At 42.5% G+C, this 20,860-nt stretch overlaps 1 protein-coding gene across 4 annotated transcripts in view; it reads right to left on the reverse strand.

Annotated features, from left to right (window-relative positions):
- Positions 1-15,102, reverse strand: part of LOC105466031 (phospholipase A2 group XIIB) — a 29,256-nt gene extending 14,154 nt beyond the window's left edge. The window contains exons 1-3 of one of the 4 annotated variants that reach the window (XM_011714860.3): positions 14,714-15,102; positions 2,699-2,775; positions 1,218-1,383 (exon numbers count right to left, since the gene is read on the reverse strand). In XM_011714860.3, the coding sequence (XP_011713162.2) occupies positions 1,218-1,383; positions 2,699-2,775; positions 14,714-14,924 (454 nt within the window). In that variant the 5' untranslated portion in view covers positions 14,925-15,102. Of the gene's footprint in view, positions 1-1,217; positions 1,384-2,686; positions 2,776-14,713 lie in introns of all 4 variants that reach the window. The other 3 variants (XM_011714859.3, XM_011714858.3, XM_024787990.2) reach the window with 3 other exon arrangements.
- Positions 15,103-20,860: the final 5,758 nt, after the last annotated feature.

The following is a 20,860-nucleotide window of genomic DNA, read 5'->3' on the forward strand; positions in this document are numbered from 1 at the left end:
AGAGATACTTGGGAGAATGAATCAATAGGACATTGCTTGCAGAAAGTAACTTGACCTGACCATAGATTAGCAGCAGGCACTTTTTCATCCTCTGTAGAAACAAAATAGGATGATACTCCCTTTCATAGGGCACACTGAATTATTCACATTTCCAAGCCCTCACACCTTCACCTCCAGACTGCACTCTAGACATTGATCTATGAAAAGATCCAAAATTCTCTCTGCTGCAGACACTGTCTGTGGTGTGGAGCCAGCTCTTTATCAGCCTGCATTTCAACTCTTGTCTTCTAAAAATAGAAAATGCTAATTCACACCTGGATACAATATCCTGGCTTCGAAAACTGAGAGAGTAAAAACTTCCTAAGTAAATTAGGAAAAAGAAATAGTCAGTGCTAGAAACTAGGTAGCAAAGCAGTTGTTTAAAATAACTATCCTTGCTGGGCACGGTGGCTCACGCCTATAATCCCAGCACTTTGGGAGGCTGAGGCAGGCAGATCACTTGAGTTCAGGAGTTCGAGGCCAGCCTGGGCGACATGGCGAGACCCCCCATCTCTACTAAAAATACAAAAATCAGCTGGGCATGGTGGCACATGCCTATAATCCCTGCTACATGGGAGGCTGAGGCACAGGAATCACTTGAACCTGGAAACAGAGGTTGTAGTGAGCCAAAATCACACCACTGCACTCCAGCCTGGGTGACGGAATGAGATTCTGTCTCAAAAAATTTTTTTAAATTTTTAAATAAAATAATTGTCCTCAAGTGTATAGAGATCTTTACACCGAAAAGGTTTTTTGAATTCCTACCCTGACTGAAAACAAAACAAACAAACAAAAAAGGCTTAAGCCAAACCAAGTGGTCCTATAAAGAATAATTCCTGATATGGAAAATTATTTAACAGTGGAATGGATAATCCAAGCCAGTTGGGCAATTCCTTCTCCAGCCTTAAATGATAGATTTTTATTTTTTCTGGGAAGGCTTTGGTGTAGTCGTTTACCTTCAGGAGTGGTGCCAGCAGCTCGCGGGCAGGACAGCAAGAACTTTAGTGAAGGAGTGCCCAGAATCTTTCCTTCACCATTTCTTGCTCAGCCACAGTGTTCCGTCAAGAATATTCAGTTAGCTCTGATGATCTCTTTGAGTCTAGGGGTTCTGGCTATATCTCAGTGTGAAAACAGGAACAAAACTCCCTGTGCACTGTACATGCCATTGAGATACCTACCTTCCACTTTGGAGACAAAGCCCAGACTCCGCTTAAGGTCAGAGCAGATGGAGTGGAGACACCATCGGAATTTTGCATCGCAGCGATATTTGTTGGCACCGCACGTGTCATAGCAGACGTCCAGCTGGTTGCAGCACTTGGTCATTGCTGGAATGCCCAAGTCCATCTGGGGAAAAGGGAAGGAAGGGAAAAGAAGGGGAAGAAATGCCACGTTTAGACTAAGGACCTTAGGCAACCTTGCCCACCTTGTTATTAACTAGCCGGTTCTCACATTTCTATTGCATATCCCAATCAATTCAGAAACACCAATGACTCAGTAAAATGCCAACAGTCACAGGATTACAAGTTTTCATTGTTACTTAGTTATTAGTTCAATAAGCGATTCTGGCCCATTTTTCACCTTTTTTTTTTTTTTTTTTTTTTTTTTTAGATGTTAGTAATTTTACAATTCAGAGGCAGCTTACAGTAATGAAAATAGAGACCGGAAGGGTAGTCAAGAGAGCAGAGCCACAGGGCTTCTAAATTAATTAACACTTAACATTCCCATGTGAGATTTTGTGTGAGCAAAGGATTCTACGGCTAAGAAGTATAAAAAAATTCAGCCTCAGTTCATCAAGAGATCACCAGCATCCCAGACAGCACTATTTTAAAGGTGTGTGTGTGTGAGTGTGTGTGGATGTGTTGGAAAGTAGAGTGGGTATAGAACACACAGCTCCTGATCACAAGAGGGCTGTAGTTAAACCACAACATCTCACACACACCCATGCTTACTAAGCATCCTATAAACAACTGTAAATGTAGTGGCATAAACTGTGTAACTAAGTTCATAAAATGCCACATGTGTCTGGGCGTGGTGGCTCACGACTATAATCCCAGTCACCTTTGGGAGGCCGAGGTGGGTGGATCACTTGAGGTCAGGAGTTCGAGACCACCCTGGCCAACATGGTGAAACCCCGTTTCTACCAAAAATACAAAAATTAGCAGGGCATGGGGTATGTTTGTGTGTTTGCAGATTTCTACGATGTCAGCACTCCAAACATAGCCAGTTTGGCACTACTAACATGAAGTCAGCTGCTTGCAAAAGTCATGATGATATGTAACAATCAGCTCTCACTGGCCAGCACCAGCTGGCTCCGGCACATCACTGGAATGGTCCACTAATTTCAATAAGTCAAACCTGTCAGATCTATCTCAAATTAAGTTATGTCGTGATGTCCTAAGTCTCAGCTGACATTTTCAGTGGTGATTTCAAAGTTCTGATCCACTACCAAGGGTTTATCTGAGGGACAGCTGTCCCTGGGAAAAGGAAATCACATATCTTCTTTGAAAATTCTCTCCCTCATATCCTTAAAATACTTAATTGTATTGCTCAACTTTTTTCCAGAAACAATCACTTCCATCAAGGATAACTCTAGGATTGCTCTCAGTCAGAACCAATCAACCAAGAAGGTAATGCTGGCAGTACATACACTTTCTGGTACCTTGAGACCCAGGAAATAGGAGCCGCAGCCGTTGGGCTCTTGGGGCTTGTAGCCAGGTCTGGGCATCGGTGCCTTTCCTTGCAGGAGGAAGAAAGGAAAGCAAGAAGAAATATTTAGAAATCAAGCATTTGGGAACATTCATCAAATGAAAATTTTCTAAAAGCATATTTCACTTTTTCTTTAAAAGTCACTGTTCCTCACATCCGAATCAGGTGATGATGATGATGATGTCACAGAAGAATAATGACTTTCAGACGACTCTGACTTTTTCTCCTAATCTCAAAAAATCTCATGAGCTTTTTTTTTTTTTTTTTTTTTTTTGAGACAGGTTCTCTCTGTCACCCAGGCTGGAGTACAGTGGTGTGATCTTGGCTTATCGCAACCTCTGCCTCCTGAGTTCAAGCAATTCTCGTGCCTCAGCCTCCCAAGTAGCTGGGATTACAGGCATGGGCCACCACGCCCAGCTAATTTTTGTAATTTTAGAAGAGACAGGGTTTCACCATGTTGGCCAGGTTGGTCTCGAACTCCTGACCTCGAGTGATCCACCTGCCTCGGCCTCCCAAAGTGCTGGGATTACAGGCGTGAGCCACCGCACTCAGTGAGCACTTCTTTACTGACATGTCTAATGTTTTTTAAATGCATAACCTTGAAGATAAGGGCCATGGCAAAACCCAACTAAAGCTCAAGTTTCCTCATTCCTTAACCACTGCAAGACCATACGCCACTCAAAGAACAAGCAGAACACAACTTATCGTACACTGAAGGAATCGGAGTTGTAACAACACCACAAAAGGGTTTTAACTTGCAGGAGATTCAAGCAAGATTCCATAAACCTAGAGTATGATTGAGCAAAGAGCAAAGAAATCACCCTGATGTGGTATCTTAGGCATTTATTTCATAGAAGTAAGCAGAAATGATCTGAACAGCTTTGAATTTCTGTTTTTTATGATCTTTCAAATGTGTAGAGAGAAGCTTTATCAGTTACATCGACGGCAGTGCCCACAGGTAAAGATAACCTTGACCTGACATGACCTCAGGACAGCCATCTGCAGTGGGTATTTTATCCCATTATCCAGATAAGAAACTCGGGCTAAAAAGTCGCATGACTTACCTAACGTCATAGAAAAAGTGGGGGAAATAGGATATAAAGTCAGATTTCCTGTTTGTCTCCAAAACCCATGCTCCTTCACCACATCTCTGCCTCTTTTTACGAGATACAAGACCTTAGAGTAAGGCATAAGACACTCCTTCTTTCTTTCTTTCTCTTTTTCTTTCTTTCTTTCTTTTCTTTCTTTTCTTTTTTTTTCTTTTCTTTCTTTCTCTCTCTCTTTCTCTTTCTTTCTCTTCTTCTTCTTCCTTCTTCTTCTTCTCCTCCTCCTCCTTCTTCTCCTTCCTTCCTTTTCTTCTTCTGCTTCTTTTTTTCTTTTCTTTTATTCATTCATTCTTTCTTTCTTTCCTTCCTTCCTTCCTTCCTTCAATCTTCTCCTACCAGGTATTTATTTTTTAATTATTTCGTATTATGAAATATTTCAAAACTGTTGAAAAGTCAGAGAAACAAACAACTCGTACCAAATGCACAAACATAATAAATGTTAACATCTGCCAAACTTGCTATAAATGTTTTTTGTTTTTTAATTAAATGTGACAGTTAAAGTACAGGTTTAGGGTGCTGTTGAAGCCTCTTTGCACTCATCATTCTGTTTTAACTTTTAGACACTAAGTTTATATTTTAAAGCCCTCACTTTGTATCATTCTGCAAAATTGTCTTGATTATGCTTGGACCTTTACTCTCACAAAGAACTTTGCAATTTTTTTGAATTTGTAGAACCAACTTAGTAAATTCTGCAAGAAAGATGGTCAAGAGTTTTATTGAAAAATTCATCGAATGTATAGATTTGGAGACAGCTGCCTTTCTTAGGATACTCAGTCTTCCCAAATACAGACACGGTATAGTTCTCTGTTTACTTATGTCTTCCTGTATGTCATTCAACAGAGCACTGCAATTTTCTCCATATGTGTATTATACTTTCTATATACCTATATTATTCAGATCCTTAAACAAGATGGAATATCTCATAAAAATCCGGAGCTAAGACTCATGCCTCTGGTATAGTAAATCTGCACTTTCCTGGAACCCAGGCTGCTTCCAGCTTTCTACTCTACCAGCTGTAGAGTGTAGCCCTGGCTCTCATGGTCTAAGATGGCGCTTCAGCCAACATCCATATTACCTGTAACAGGACGGGAGGAGTTGGAAGCGTCCAGCCCCTCTCTTCAGTAAACACACTCCAGAATGTTATACCCGTCACTTCCTCATACTTCCCTCTGGCCAGACCTTAATCAAATGGCAAAATCTGGTTGCAAAGGTGGGCTAGAAAATGAAGTGGGCAGCCATGAGCCCAGCTAAAACGTGGAAGGAGGGGCTTGATACTGTAGAAAAGAGGAAGAATGGACATTAGGGGACACTAAGCAGTTTCTGCCACACTTTGGGTATTTGTTGCTGTGATACATGTGGTTATAACATTGTGGTCCAAGATGACTTCCAAGGATCCCCACCTCCTGGTATTCACCTCCTTGTATATAGTCCCAGGAGTGGTCTGTGTGACCAAGAGAATACTGCAGACGTGGAGGTGTGCTCCTCCTAAGACTAAGCTATAAAAGACCACAATTTCTGTCTTGGACTCTCTTATTCTCCCTCTCTCACCGTTCACTCTAGGGGAAGTTATGTCATGAACAGTCCCATGGAAAGACCCATCTGGCAAAGAACTAAAACCTCCTGACAATAGCCACATGAATTTAACAAGAGATCCTCCAGCCCCAGCTGAATCTCCAGAGATGGCAGCATCAGCTGGGCAACATGACCTCAACCTTACGAGAAACTGAGCCAGAATTGCCCAGCAAAGCCACTCCAGGATCCCCGACCCTTAGCAACTGTGTGATATAATCTTTGCTACTGTAAGCTGCTAAGTTTTGAGGTACCTTGTTGCTCAATAATATATAACTGTTTCAGTTGCCATTATGATTTTTTTTTTTTTTTTTTTGAGACGGAATCTCACTCTGTCGCCCAGGCTGGAGTGCAGTGGTGCAATCTTGGCTCACTGCAGTCTCTGCCTCCCAAGTTCAAGTGATTCTTCTGCCTCAGCCTCCTGAGTAGCTGGGGTTACAGGTGCACACCATCACACCCAGCTACTTTTTGTATTTTTAGTAGAGCTGGGGTTTCACTATGTTGGCCAGGCTGGTCTCGAACTCCTGGCCTCAAGTGATCCACCCACCTTGGCCTCCCAAAGTGCTGGGATTACAGGTGTGAGCCACCTTGCCTGGTCTGCCATTATGATTTTAATCTCTTTGTTATATTTTTTTCTATGACAGCTTTATTGAGCTATAATTCATATATCATATACATTCACTTATTTAATGTGTACGATTCAATGGTTTTGGCATATCCACATAGTTGTCCAGTCAACACCATAATCTAATTTTAGAACATTATAATCTCAAAAAGAAACCCTGTACCCATTAGTCACCACTCCCATCTCCCTACCCCCAGCCCTAGGCAACTCCTTCACATGAATTAAATCATACAACAGGTGGCCTTTAGTGTCTGGCTTCTTTCACTTAGCATAATGTTTTCTGGTTTCATACATGTTGTAGTATGTATCAGTACTTAAGTTCTTTTTATTGCCAGAAAAACCTTCCATTGTATAGGCATACCATATTTTGTTTACCCATTCATCGGTTAATAGACATTTGCGTTGTTTTCACCCTTTAGCTATTATGAATAATACTGCTACTAATATTTGTAGACAGGTTTTTGTGTGGACATGTGTTTCATTTCTCCATAAGAATAGGATTGCTGGGTCATATGGTAACTCTGTTGAACATTTTAAGGAATTGCCACACTGTTTTCCAAAGTGGCTGCACCACATTCCCACCAGCAATGCATGAGGGTTCCAGTTTCTCCACATCCTCACTAACACTAGCTATTGTCTGTCTTTTTTATTGTAGCCATCCTGGCGGGAGTGAGGTGGTGTTTCACGGTAGTTTTGATTTGCATTTCTCTAATGATTATGTTGAGCATCTTTTTATGTGCTTATTGGCCATTCATATAAATTCTTTTGGAAAATGTCTTTTTAAAGCCTCTACCCACTCTATAATTGAGTTATTTATCTTTTTACTGTTGAGTTGTAAGTGTTCTTTATGTATTTTGGAAGCAAGTGCCTTGTCAAATCTGCAAACATTTTCTCCCATTCTGTGGGTTGTCTTTTCACTTTTTTGATGGTGTAACTATTTATTTTTTTCTTCTTCTTTTTTTTTAAGAGATGGGGTCTCGCTGTGTCACCCAGGTTGGAGTGCAGTGGCACAATCATAGCTCACTGCAGCTTCAAGCTCCCTGGTTCAAGTGATCCTCCTGCCTCAGCTGTCCACGTAGCTATGACTGCAGGTGCATGCCATCATGCATGGCTAACTTGTAAATTTTTTTATAGAGATGGGGTCTTGCTATGTTGCCCAGGCTGGTCTTAAACTCCTAGGCGCAAGCAGCTCTCCAACCTCAGCTTAATGAGCTGCTAGAATTACAGGCATGAGCCACTGTGCCCTGCCTCTTTTCATTTTCTTCTTTTCTTTTATTTTTTGAGACAGGGCCTCTCACTCTGTCACCCAGGCTGGAGTGCAGTGGTGTGACCTTGGCACACTACAGCCTCAATCTCCCAGGCCCAAGCAAGCCTCCCACCTCAGCCTCCCTAGTAGCTGGGACCACAAGTGCTATCACTGCACCTGACTAATTTTTGTATTTTTTTGTGAAGATGGGGTTTTGCTATGTTGCCCAAGCTAGTCTTGAATTCCCAGACTGAAGCTATCCACCCGTCTTGGCTTTCCAAAGGGCTGAGATTATAGGCATGAACCACGGCACCCAGCCTTCTTTTTCTTATTGAGGTGAAATTCAGATAACACAAAATTAACCATCTTAAAGTATGCAATTAAATATATTCACAATGTTGTACAACCATCACCTTTATCTAGTTCAAAAACATTTTCATCACCCCCAAGGTAGACCTTGTGCCCATTCAGCAGTCACTCCCTGTCTCAGGCAGTTTGGATGCTATAACAAAAATACCATAGACTGGATGGCTTACACAGCAGAAATTTATTCCTCACAGTGCTGAAGGCTGGGAATTCCAAGATCAGGATGCCAGTGCATTCCATATCTGGTGAGGGCCTTCTTCCCAGCTTGCAGATGGCCTTGTCTTCTCTTCTTTCTCTTTCTCTTCTTACGAGGACACTAGTCTCATCATGGTAGCCTCACACTCAAGATGGCATCTCAGCTCACTGCAACCTCTGCCTTCTGGATTCAAGCCATTCTCCTGCCTCAGCCTCTGGAGTAGCTGGGATTACAGGTGCCTGCCACCACGCCTGGCTAAGTTTTTGTATTTTTAGTAGAGACAGGGTTTCGCCATGTTGTCCAGGCTGGTCTTGAACACCTGACCTTAAGTGATCTGCCCTCCTCGGCCTCCCAAAGTGCCAAGGTTACAGGCGTGAGCCACCACGCCTAGCCAGAGAAGGAAACATCTTTTTCACAACTTTGCTGAAAAGGGCATTCGCTACAGACTTGGCTCAGTTTCTTGGGTTACCCTCTGCCTTTTTGCCCTTGATAACTCACAGAAGATAAAACTCTGCTATTCTAGTTTGAAAGATACCGGAATGGAATTCCTATCCAGCCTGCAGCTGATGATGGTTATTTTTATTTTATTTAATGTTTTATGTTAACTGCAGAAATTCTGTTTAGAAATGAAGCTGAAAGTATAAGTTCTAAGACAAAAGGTAATGGTTTCAGTCTAGGCAGAAACAGAAATCATTCAAGAATACCATATCCTCAAATTATCGTTTGAGGAGCTTATGGTTGATGTTTTAAGTCTAGGCATTAATAATGTATCATATCCACAGATGTTTTATTTTCTGGCTGGAGCTGTTTATAGGAGTGAGAGGCCGACAACTTGATCCTGTTCAAATTCACATTTTAGTGTTCATAAAAAAAGTTTTATTGGAACACAGCCGCACTCATGATTTAGCTATGGCTGCGTTCACAGAAAAAAAACAGCAGAAGACTGTTCTAATCTTGATGTGAGGATGGTTTTCTAATCAAGACATAAAATTCAGAAGCCATAAAGAAAGAGACTGACAGATTTGATCTTATAAAACTTAAAAGCTTCTGAATAAAGTGAAATACCATAAAAGTCTAAAAGACAAACTGGAGGGAGATTGAGAAGAGTTAGCCAAGAATCCAAGAGCTCTGCCTGCCAGTGGTGGACACTGCCTCCTGAGCCCACCCTTTTATCTCTGTCACTGGAAAGAGCAGCACAAACTTTCAGGGCTTTGTGTCCCAGGGCAAGAGTTTTGCCTTCCCGGGAGGGTGCATCCATCCTCTCCACCCAGCTGGTTCCCCGGGAGGTGCTAGCAGGGAGTGAGTACGCTTTATTGAAAGGTACATCTGCAGCAAACCACCGTGGCACACATTTGCCTGTGTAACCAAACTGCACATCCTGCACATGTACCCCAGAACTTAAAAATCAACATTAAAAAAAGGATTAACATTTGTATTTCCAAAAGAAATTCACGGGAGTGATTTTTTCCTCTCTGGCAGCAATAGTTCTTATCACTCTTCTTTTAAATTTTGCCACTCTGTTGGCTAAAAGTGGCATCTCATTGTTACTTTAATTTGTAGGCCCCTGATCAATACTGAATTCAACCATATTATTTGTATGCAAACCATTTAGTTTTTCTTTTCTGTCAATTGCCTATTTCCATTCTTTGCTCATTTTTCTTTTAGACCTTTCGCCTATTTCTTCACAGTTCGTAAGAACCTTTTTGTGGTATACATATTGTGTCTTTGTCATTTGTTTTACAATTTTCCACTTAATAGTATGATTTTTCTATTAATGTTGTATTGTTATAAAGAACAGATAATGATACCAAATGAATAATAAGAGTATTTACTAAACTATTATAGGCATGGCTTCATCAACAACCCCGACTAGCTGTCTCAAACGTGAGAAAAAATAATTTCCAGGCGGGGAGCAGTGGCTCACACCTGTAATCCCAGCACTTTAGGAAGCCCAGCAGGGGGATCACCTGAGGTCACAAGTTCGAGACCAGCCTGGCCAACATGGTGAAAGCCCGTCACTACTAAAAATACAAAGTAGCTGGGCGTGGTGGCGCATGCCTGTAATCCCAGCTACACCAGGAGGCTGAGGCAGGAGAATCACTTGAACCCAGAAGGTGGAGACTGCAGAGAGCCGAGATGGTGCCACTGCACTCCAGCCTGGGTGACAGAGGGAGACTCCATCTCAAGAAAAACAAAATTCCAGAAAAAAAAAAGAAAGAAAAGTATGTCTTCCTTCCTCCCAGAAACACTCAGATGCAACATGACTAACACATCAACGGAACACAGCAGGACAGAGGCAATTCTCCTGAAGAGAAGAACTCTGTATTACAGTTGCGAAAACAGATTAAGTTACTGCAAAAGGTAGGGTGACCAACTTGTCCTGGTTTGCCTGGTACCATCCCAGTGTTAGTACTGAAAGTCCCACATCCCAGGAGCATCTCCCCTACTCCCTGAGTCCCCAGCAGACTAGGAGGTCAGTCACCCAAAAACAAGAATAATCTGTTTGCCTCTAAGCCAGTGGCTGTTTTCATTTTTTGGGCTCTGGATCCCCTGGAGAATCTGATGAAGTCTGTGAGTTATTTCCCTGGAAAAAGATACAAACTCACAGGTTTATAAAATTTTGCTGTAAAACGTCAGATAAAAATTCTCTTTAAAAAATAGACCGATATTTATTTTTATTTATGTGTTTATTTTTGAAACTTAATCTCGCTCTGTTGCCCAGGCTGGAGTGCAATGGCGTGATCTCGGCTCACTGCAACCTCCGCCTCCCGGGTTCAAGTGATTCTCCTGCCTCAGCCTCCCAAGTAGCTAGGATTACAGGTCGCGCCACCACACCCAGCTAATTTTTGTATTTTTAGTACAGATGGGGTTTCACCATGTTGGCCAGGCTGGTCTCAAACTCCTGACTTCAAATGATCCACCTGCCTCAGCCTCCCAAAGTGCTGGGATTACAATAGACTGATGGTTAAAGAAACTTTTAAGATACTTTTACTCTTGGAACTAAATCCAGGAAGAAATTCATTTTCAGGATCTTTTATTAAAGTGTGAAAGCGTGAACAGCATCATCATAGAAACTCTGCTCCATTGACCCAGCTCCAGAGACCTTCGTGAGGCAGGTAACTCTCCAGTCATTGTTCCCTCGAGGGACTTCTTCCAGAAGCTGAGAGGCTGTTGTCCAGCCACTGGGATTCCTGGGATTTTTCATTTTTATGTTGAAAGAGAACTGGAAGAATCTGAATGCAATTAACCTGTTCACTAGATTGTCTTTCTCATAACGTTTATAAAATTTGTTTGGTACCTACCATGCTCTCTATATACTACTGATTCTTTATGTATATTATCTTTAATTCTCACAACACCTTTGCAAGGTGGGTATTAGTAACACTATTTTTACATATTTGAGGAAACTAAGGTTGAGAGAGTCAGATAACTCACCCAAGGTCACCAGCAATGGGATATTTTCCCCTAAATTCAAATCCATGATTTTTCCATTACCATGCTTATTTCTCAAAGTCTGGTTCAAAGACTACCCATTAAAAGTGCAGTTCCAGCCGGCCGCGGTGGCTCACATCTGTAATCCCAGCACTTTGGGAGGCCGAGGGGGGCGGATCACGAGATCAGGAGATCGAGACCATCCTAGCTCACAATGAAACCCCATCTCTACTAAAAATACAAAAAATTAGCTGGGCGTGGTGGTGGTGCATTCCAGCCTGGGTGATAGAGTGAGACTCTGTCTCAAAAAAAAAAAAAAAAAAAAAAAAGTGCAGTTCCAAGGTCCCTCCACAGGCCTATTGCATCAGAATCTCTGGAGATGGAAAAGGGTATCTACATTTTGGAAACAATTCTCAAGGAAATCTTGTTTGCATTGGTACAGAGTCTTTTTTTTTTTTTTCAGACGGAGTCTCGCTCTGTTGCCCAGGCTGGAGTGCAGTGGCGCAATCTCGGCTCACTGCAAGCTCCACCTCCCGGGTTCACACCATTCTTCTGCCTCAGCCTCCCGAGTAGCTGGGACTACAGGCGCCCGCCACCACGCCCGGCTATTTTTTTTTTGTATTTTTAGTAGAGACAGGGTTTCACCATGTTAGCCAGGATGGTCTCGATCTCTTGACCTCGTGATCTGCCCACCTCGGCCTCCCAAAGTGCTGGGATTACAGGCTTGAGCCACAGCGCCCAGCTGGTACAGACTCCTTAATGACAGCTGTGCTAGGTATGCCATTGACACACGCTGGATCTTGTCATATTTATAGCCCACTTGTCTGACAAGTACAGATTTTGTGTGTTGGCACGAGAACAAATTACTTTAGATACGAGAAGCACGGAAAACAATGTTGACATGCTATCATGGGCTACCAGGATACATACACAGTTTTATCTGCCTGCATAATTTAACCTGTGGGCTGAAGTTCTCTAAGAATGACGTCATAGAATGGCATTCCTTTACCTCGGCTGTGCTTTGCAATCACCTGGGTAAAACGTTAAACTACTGATGTCTGGGACCAACCCACAGGAATTTTGATTTAATTGATTTGGTGCCAGGTGTTGTTAAAGCCCTTCAGGTGATCTGAAGTGTACCCAAGTTAGAAAGCCGCTGTTTTAAATAGTAGTTAGTACCTATCAAAGGTAAGATCTGGCTGGTGCTGTGGCTCACGCCTATAATCCCAGCAATTTGGGAGGCCAAGTTGGGAGGATTGCTGGAACCCCGGAGTTGGAGACCAGCCTGGGTAAGATGGTGAGACTCCCTTCTCTACAAAAAGTTACAACATTATCTGGGCATGGTGGCGCATACTTGTAGCCCAAGCTAACTGAGAGGCTGAGGCAGGAGGATCTCCTAAGCCCAGAAACTCTTACTAATCAGAAACACCTGGAGTGGGGCCCGGCGACCTATTTAAATCAGCCCTCCAGGGGCTTCAATGCACAGGCGAGTTTGAGAATCACTACTTAAAAAACAAGCACGGTGCATGAGAGCTGTGTCACAGAGCAAACTACAAAAGCGCAGACTCGTTAGTAGGCGTTGTCTGTTCCAAAGATTGCTCGATTCACAATCAATTTGAGAAGATATTTTGTACTCTTGGGCACAGCCGCCAGGTTTTTGGCTCCACTGGGTTCCAAGGTAAGGAGGCGTAGTCCCCTATTTTTCTAAGTGTTTTTCAGGCCTCTCATTGAGCAGGCCGTTTTACACAAAGTGAGAAGAGTTATTTGCCTTCCTCTTCTTTCTATTTACTCTTCCCATCCCCCACCAGTTGCTGCTGGCGTCCACCCTGCCCAGCCAGAGGCTCTGCAACTAAAATTTGCTGAAGTCTTTTAATGCTGTTTTGCTAGAGAAGGAAGAAGAGGGTTTGGTTCTTGATTTCCTAATAGAAATTCCTGCTGTTACCTATTTGCTGAACCACAGATATTAGTCTTGTGTTGCCTTTAGGAAGGAAAACACCTGTGTTGATTCCAATGTCTGAAGTGAGTCAACCCCTTCCCTGCCCCATCTGTGCAAACGAGGTGAGCATAATCCAGTGGCAAGGCCTCTGCATTGGTCTAACTGCCTTAGCCAAATACACGGTTTCAGGGCCAGGTGGGTCCTAACAGACCAGGCATTTTTCTCTGTGAAGCTTTCACAAAGAAGCTGCAGCATAGATGGTTAAACCATAGATTTTAACTATAGATGGTTAAACCATCTATGCTGCAAAACTTTGGGTCCTGATGCAATGATTAACCATTACCTCCTAGTCACTGTTAGTGTATAAGGAAGCGATTTTCCCCACTCAAAAACGAATAGAGAGACTTATGGGGTGAGTCCGGGAAGTTTGTAGTTTTTTTGTGCATCTCTTGAAAGCGGACTTTTTCTCTGTTATTTGGAGAGAATATTTCTCAAATAATTTTTCCTGTTAGGCTAAACTGACCATTTTCATTTCTAATCCCATGATGAGATAGTTGACTAATTAAACCATAAAACTAATGCTACCCATGACCTGAGACTGTGCATGCTTTCATGCGCATTGGCAATTACAAGGTGCTACCCAGCTTCAGGGCCTGGGGCTCCACATTTTGCTCCCATTACATTAATTTCCAGGGCCCAGTGAAGGAAGCACTCGTGCCAGGGACTCCGTGCCGGCAGTCAGGTGTGCACCTTAGCTCCTGTGTACCCCAGTCCTACTCAGGCAAGGTAGGGGAAGTGCTCCTGCTAGCTCACAATTCTACATCTGGCGCCAAGCCCAGGGGACAGCCCTTGGGATCCCTGGTGAGCCACGAACCCTTCCTCTCCACAGCAGGCCTGTCATTGCCGAGGCCGCAGGCAGGGACAGCTCCTCTGGGAAAGTCCAATAAATTGATGGCAGTCAGGGACCGAGAGCTGGGAGGACGGTGTGAACTGCAACAGCGGGGAGGGACAATTTGTTTCCAAGCTGAGCACAGAGCAACTGAAGAGCAACCCGTGGCAGATTTTCCTCTGCATGTTCAGCTTCAGTTTTCATCCCTGGGAACTCCTCACAGAGACCTCTCACACCCACCCTCCTTCTTCCCATCCCAGGTACCCTTTTCCTAAGAACAGCCTCACAACAAACTCATAAAATGGCCCAGGGAAGGTTACCCAGATACAATACAGGAAGCTCAGTGAAATGTGAGTTTGAGATAACAAAGAATTTGTCAGGATAAGTATGTTCCAGATATTTCACTGGATATACTTATACTAATGACTTATTTGTTGTTCATTTGGATTTCACATTTCACTGGGTGTCCTACATTTTTATCTGCTAAATCTGGCAGCTCTAAATGGTTAACAGGAAAAAGTCCAAGACAGATCGTGGCCTCTCTGGGGCTGCCCATGGGTCCATCAGCGACAGTTTTCACAGAAAGAGAAACCGCACACTCACCATATCGGCACCTGTACTGACAGACTCCATTCTTCCCTCCCAGCAGCTCCAGAAAAGAATCGAAGTAGCTGTTGACAGATTCAAAGCTTCCCCGGAGGTGCCGAAGGCCCCAGTCTGAATAGGACTCCTCTGCATCAGGGCTCGTGTCACTCTGAGCCAGGACAACCCCAAGGCTGAGCCACAAAACCAAGAAGCCACTGGCCAGCTTCATCCTGCAGCCAGGTAGGTACTGGGTTCTCTCCTCAAACCCCAGCCAGTGTCCCAGAAGTCCAGGGACAAACCCCCTACCCAGATGTCAGGCAGGACTGGGAAAGGGATTATCTGGAACATTCAATCTGTCTGTTCCCCAGAGGTGGACTTTAAACATAGCTACGGAGGTTGGGATGAGATCAGGGCAATTAGAAAGAGGGCAAAGGTTAGGGAGTGGGAGGGCCAGGGAGAGAGAACACTTCAAAGTGGATTCTGCCACCCTGGAGGAAGGAGATGTTGACCAACTTCGAGGACACAGAAACGGTGGAGCATTCGGAGTTCTACCCCCACCAGCTTGTTTACCTATTGATCAGTTACAAGTGTGGCTCTTCAGGGCCAGCCTCTTGGTAGAAGAGCTTGCCTGAAGGTCCTAGCCGCACCCCTCAGCCAGCTAGCTACCTACACAGTCTCCAAGGAGAGTCAGGAGGATGTGTAAAGGGCTCAGGAAAGCCCCAGTGATAGGGGTTAATAGTCACTTTACCAAGGGTCACAATATTGTCAGAGTTTGTACCAAGTGTGTGTTAAGTAGAAGTTCAGATGTGAGACCCCGGCTTCTGCTTTGGAACCCACATGGCTCTCAGACTCATAAATCCTCTAATTTGGCAGAGCTCCCAGATGCAGCCATCTGAGTGCAGGGACAGTTTTGCTTCTATTTACAGCAGTGTCTCTGTTTACACTCAGCAGCACTGAATCGTAAGACAAGATCTACAGATGGCCCAAGGACGATTCCGGGGGCACTCTGCTCTCCTGCTGGTGTTTTTCCTTTGAGTTACTTAAAAGTCAGAGGGTTTATCAAATAGTGTATTTGAGAGTTTAGGCTTTTAAGACTGTTGACTGAAGTCTAGTGTTTTCGTATCATTTTCAGTTTAGACTCTTTTAGTCGTGTGAAGAAATGCCATCTATAAAATCACTAGTCTAGGGCCAGGCATGGTGGCGCATGCCTGTAATCCCAGCATTCTGGGAGGCCGAGTCGTGTGGATCACCTGAGGTCAGGAGTTTGAGACCAGCCTGGCCAACATGGCGAAACCCCGTCTCTACTAATAATACAAAAATTAGCCGGGCGAGGTAGTGGCTGCCTGTAATCCCAGCTACTAGGAAGGCTAAGGCAGGAGAATCGCTTGAACCCAGGAGGCGGAGGTTGCAGTGAGCCAAAAACACGCCATTGCACTCCAGCATAGGCGACAAGAGCAAAACTCTATCTCAAAATAATAGTAATAATAAAATAATCACCAGTCTATAAAAATGATACCTTTATGGACCACATGAATCATTTAGCTCCTTTCTCAAGCGTTTGTCTGGAAAGCCCCATGGAAAATAATGAATTAAATGAATTAATTTCTTCATTTCAAGTAAATGTGTTTGGCTAAAGAGTCAGACTCCAGGAAGGGCAGTGGTTAAAAATTATTCACAGTCACAACAATGCCACCCAATATTTTAAAGCATCTATACTTTTTCAAACCACTTTCATACACACACACATACACAGAGAGACACGGAGACATACACATGCACATATGCACAAATGTTCACGCAGGGTAAATATTCCCATTTGGGAGGTGAGAAAACTGGTGCAGGGGGTAAGTGACTTGATCAAAGCTGGACAGGCTATCAATGGGTAAGCTGGCACCAGGGCCAGCTACATAATTTGTGGGGCTTCGCCAAAACAAAACTGAGAATACAGAGCTCCTTTTCCAAAAGCAGAGGAACGTGCCATTAATATACTAACTATAGGCTGGGCATGGTGGCTCACACCTGTAATCCCAGCACTCTGGGAGGCCGAGGCAGGCGGATCACCTGAGGTCAGGGGTTCGAGACCAGACTGGCCAACATGGTGAAACCCTGTCTCTATTAAAAATACAAAAAGATTAGCCAGGCGTGGTGGTGCGTGCCTGTAATCCCAGATACTCAGGGGGCTGAGGCAGGAGAATTGCTTGAACCGGGGAAGTGGAGGCTGCAGTGAGCCAAGATCGTGCCACTGCACTCAAGCCTGGGTGACAGAGCGAGACTCTGCCTCAAAAAAAAAAAAAAAAGCTAACTATAAAGCTTTTTCCTTTAAAAAATGTTTTATTATTTGTAAAATATAATAAGGTTAATAGAGATACATGGGTATCAATATATACATAAATTTTAAAAAAATTTGTTGGTGTCATAATTTTATATGATACTATATATTACTTTATGCAATATCTTGATCATAGGATTTTTCTGACCAGCTTTTCTGAAAATTCATTGATTAGGTCATCAAAGTTTATGCTTTTAACAACCTAATTTTCAATCAGTATAACTGAATGTGATGTCAGTTGCTCTTGGCAGTTGTAAGATAGCAAGGAATATTTGATACTTTTTCATTTTGAGAAGGATCTTTTTGCTGATGCAACTGTTACTAGAGTTGTTAATAGTATTTTCCCATTTCTTGAAACTTTATACATTTTTTAACTGTGATAAAATATACATAACATATTTACCATTTTAACAATTTTTAAGTGTGCAATGCAGTGACATTAAGATTATTCATATATTGTTATGCAACCGTCACCACTATACATCTCCAGAACTTTTTCATCATCCTGAACCAAGATTCTGTTCCCATTAAGTGGTAAGTCCCCATTCCCCCTTTCCCCAGGCTCTGGCAGCCACTATTCTACTTTCTGTTCTTATGAATTTGCCTATTCTAGGTACCCCACATAAATGGAATAATATAATATGTGTCCTTTTGTGTCTGGCTGATTTCACTTAGTATAATATTCAGTTCATCCATGTGGTATGTATCAATACTTCACTGAGAATACTGCTGCTATGAATATTGGTGTACAAATACCCATTCAAGTCCCTGTTTTCAATTCTTTTGGGTATCATATACCTAGAAGTGGGTTTGCTGGGTGGTAATTCTATGTTTAACTTTCAAAGAACCATTATACTGCTTTCCACAGTGGCTGTACCATTTTACATTCCTGCCAGCAATGGACAAGATTTCTAATTTCTCCACATCCTCGTCAACACTTGTTTCCTTTTTTTTTTTTTTTTTTGACAATGGTCATCCTAATGACTGTGAGGTAGTATCTCATGCATGTCCCTCATAATTAGTGATGTTGAGCATCTTTTCATGTGCTTTTTGGCTGTTTGTATATTTTCTTTGGAGAAACATCTATTTAAGACCTTTGTCCATTTTTCAATTGGGTTTTTTGTTATTGTTGAGTGTCAGAAGTTCTCTATATACTCTGGATATTAATCTCTTATCAGGGCCAGGCATGGTGGCTCATGCCTGTAATCCCAGCACTTTGGGAGGCTGAGGTGGGTGGATTGCTTGAGCTCAGGAGTTCAAGACCAGCCTGAGCAACATGGCAAAACCCCACCTCTACAAAAAACAGCCAGGTGTAGTGGTGTGTGCCTGTAGTCCCAGCTACTCAGCAGGCTAAGAGGGGAGGATGGTTTGAGCCCACGAGGTTGAGGCTGCAGTGAGCTGAGAACATGCCACTGTGCTCCAGCCTGGACAAAAGAGCAAGACTCTGTCTCAAATCATCATCATCATCATCATCTCTTATCAGATATATAATTTGCATATATTTTCTCCCATTTTGTTGGTTGCCTTTTCACTCTTTGGTAGTGTCCTTTGCACAAAAGTTTGAAATTTTGATGAAGTCCAATTTATCTATTTTTTTGTCCTTTGTTGACTGATTTTGTGTCATAGCCAAGAAAGCGTTGGCAAATCCAAAGTCATGAAGATCTTGACCCTATGTTTTCTTTAAGAGTCTTAGAGTTTTAGCTCTTATGTCTTTGATCCATTTTTAAAAATCACATAACAGGGTTGGGAGCTGTGGCTCACCCCTGTAACCCCAGCACTTTGGGAGGCCAAGGAGGGCAGATGGCTCAAGACCAGCCTGGGAAACATTAGGAACGTTGTCTCTACAAAAAACACAAAAAATCAGCCGGGCATGGTGGCGTTTGCCTATAGTCCCAGATACTCTGGAAGCTGAAGTGGGAGGATTGCTTTAGCCCAGGAGGTGGAGGTTGTGGTAAACTAAGATTGTGCCACTGCACTCCAGCCTGGGTGACAGAGCAAGACCCTGTCTCAAAATAATAATAATAATAGTAATAATAGTTTTATTTATGTTGCTAGGATTGAGGTACAAGTCTATTTCTTTGGAATTATAGTTTTTTATGAGACAGAATATCACCCTGTCACCCAGGCTGCAGTGCAGTGGCACAATCTTGGCTCACTGCAACCTCCATCTCCTGGGTACAAGCGATTCTCCTGCCTCAGTCTCCCAAGTAGCTGGGATTATGGGCACCCACCACCATGCCCAGCTAATTTTTATATTTTTAGTAGAGACAAGGTTTTACCATGTTGGCCAGGCTGGTCTTGAACTCCTGACCTCAAGTGATCCACCCATCTCAGCCTCCCAAAGTGCTGGGATTACAGGCATGAGCCACAGTGCCTGGCCTGGAATTATAGATCTTCTGTGTTGGCAGGAATATGAAAGTTAATCTCGTCCAGCAGGTCTTCTAATACTTGAATTCCCTCTATGCTCATCAGCTTTCTTGGTAGCTTCAGAGTTAGCTATTACATTTTTAATATGTAAGGCAGGAATGATTATGTTTTAGTTTGAAAATTTAAACATGCTTTTTTTTTTTTGAGACAGGGTCTCACTCAGTCACCTGGAGACAGTGGCTTGATCATGGCTCACTGCAGCCTTCACCTCCTCGGTGAAGCAAAGCTTTCTCTTAATAAAAAGAAAATTTAGCCTATCATGACTCCCAGTGTTTTTCTCAAAATTGTAAAGAATGAAGCAAATGGATTTCTAGAGAAAGAATATAGCACATTCCCTTCCTGAGTTGTTTCTACCTAGACTCTAAGGTTTGACTTCTGCAGTTGCTGACATGCCATCGTTATGATGAGAGATGCTGTCAGTTTTGAATGAGAAACAGAAGAATATCGTTGGAATACGTAAAGAAAAATTGAGCATTACTTATTTACAAGATGCTTTTCTCTATGTGACAACCAGCATTCACTACCTAAATTAATAGCATATTTTAGAAATCAGCCTCTTTATACCATGGGTTTTCTAACTCAACAACTTGGTTAGGGATTTAGTGAAGAGAACAGGGTATTTCTGAATGTCAGTCTCACGAATTCTAGCTACACTTTCCATCTGTTTTCATCAAACTCTTGGGTTCCAAATGTCTTCATTCTTTCACAAAGTTTTCCTCCCTCTTTTATTTCCATATAGAAGTTTTTGGAATACCCTTACTTTATGTATGAGAAAGGATGAAAAGTAATGAGATCAATTTCATCAATAATGTATGTGCTAATGAACACTGACCTTCAAAGTTAGTTAAAACTTGTCTCGGGGGCCCAGTGTTGTAATTGTTAAAAATAGCTCAAAAATGTTTCGGAACTGCTTTAGGAGCCACATAGCCTGTTCCACTGCACTGGGGCTAGATCGGTTGTTCTAAACCTTGTTTCACATTAGGATCACATAGGGAGTTTTAAAAATATGATGTCCAGGACCGCCCCCAGAAATTCTGATTAATTTATATGGGATTTGATTTATTTTGAGTTAATTTTTGTATGTGGTGTAAGGTAAGGTATCAAATTCATTCTTTTTCACGTGGATATCCAATTTTCTTAGTACCATTTGTTGAAAAGACTATCCTTTCCACCATTGAAAAGTCTTGGCATCCTTGTCAAAATCATTTAACCATATATGTATGGGCTCTTTATTCCATTCCATTGGTCTGTATGTCTGTGTATAAGCCAATACCATACTGTTTTGATTAGCTCTGTATCAAATTTTAGTGTTTTATTTTTATTTTTTGTAGGTACATAGTAGGTGTATATAATTATGGAATACATGAGACACTTTGATACAGGCATGCAATGCATAGTAATCACATCAT

This window comes from Macaca nemestrina, chromosome 9 (genome assembly GCF_043159975.1).
Source record: "Macaca nemestrina isolate mMacNem1 chromosome 9, mMacNem.hap1, whole genome shotgun sequence".
In the NCBI taxonomy this organism is placed as follows: domain Eukaryota; kingdom Metazoa; phylum Chordata; class Mammalia; order Primates; family Cercopithecidae; genus Macaca; species Macaca nemestrina.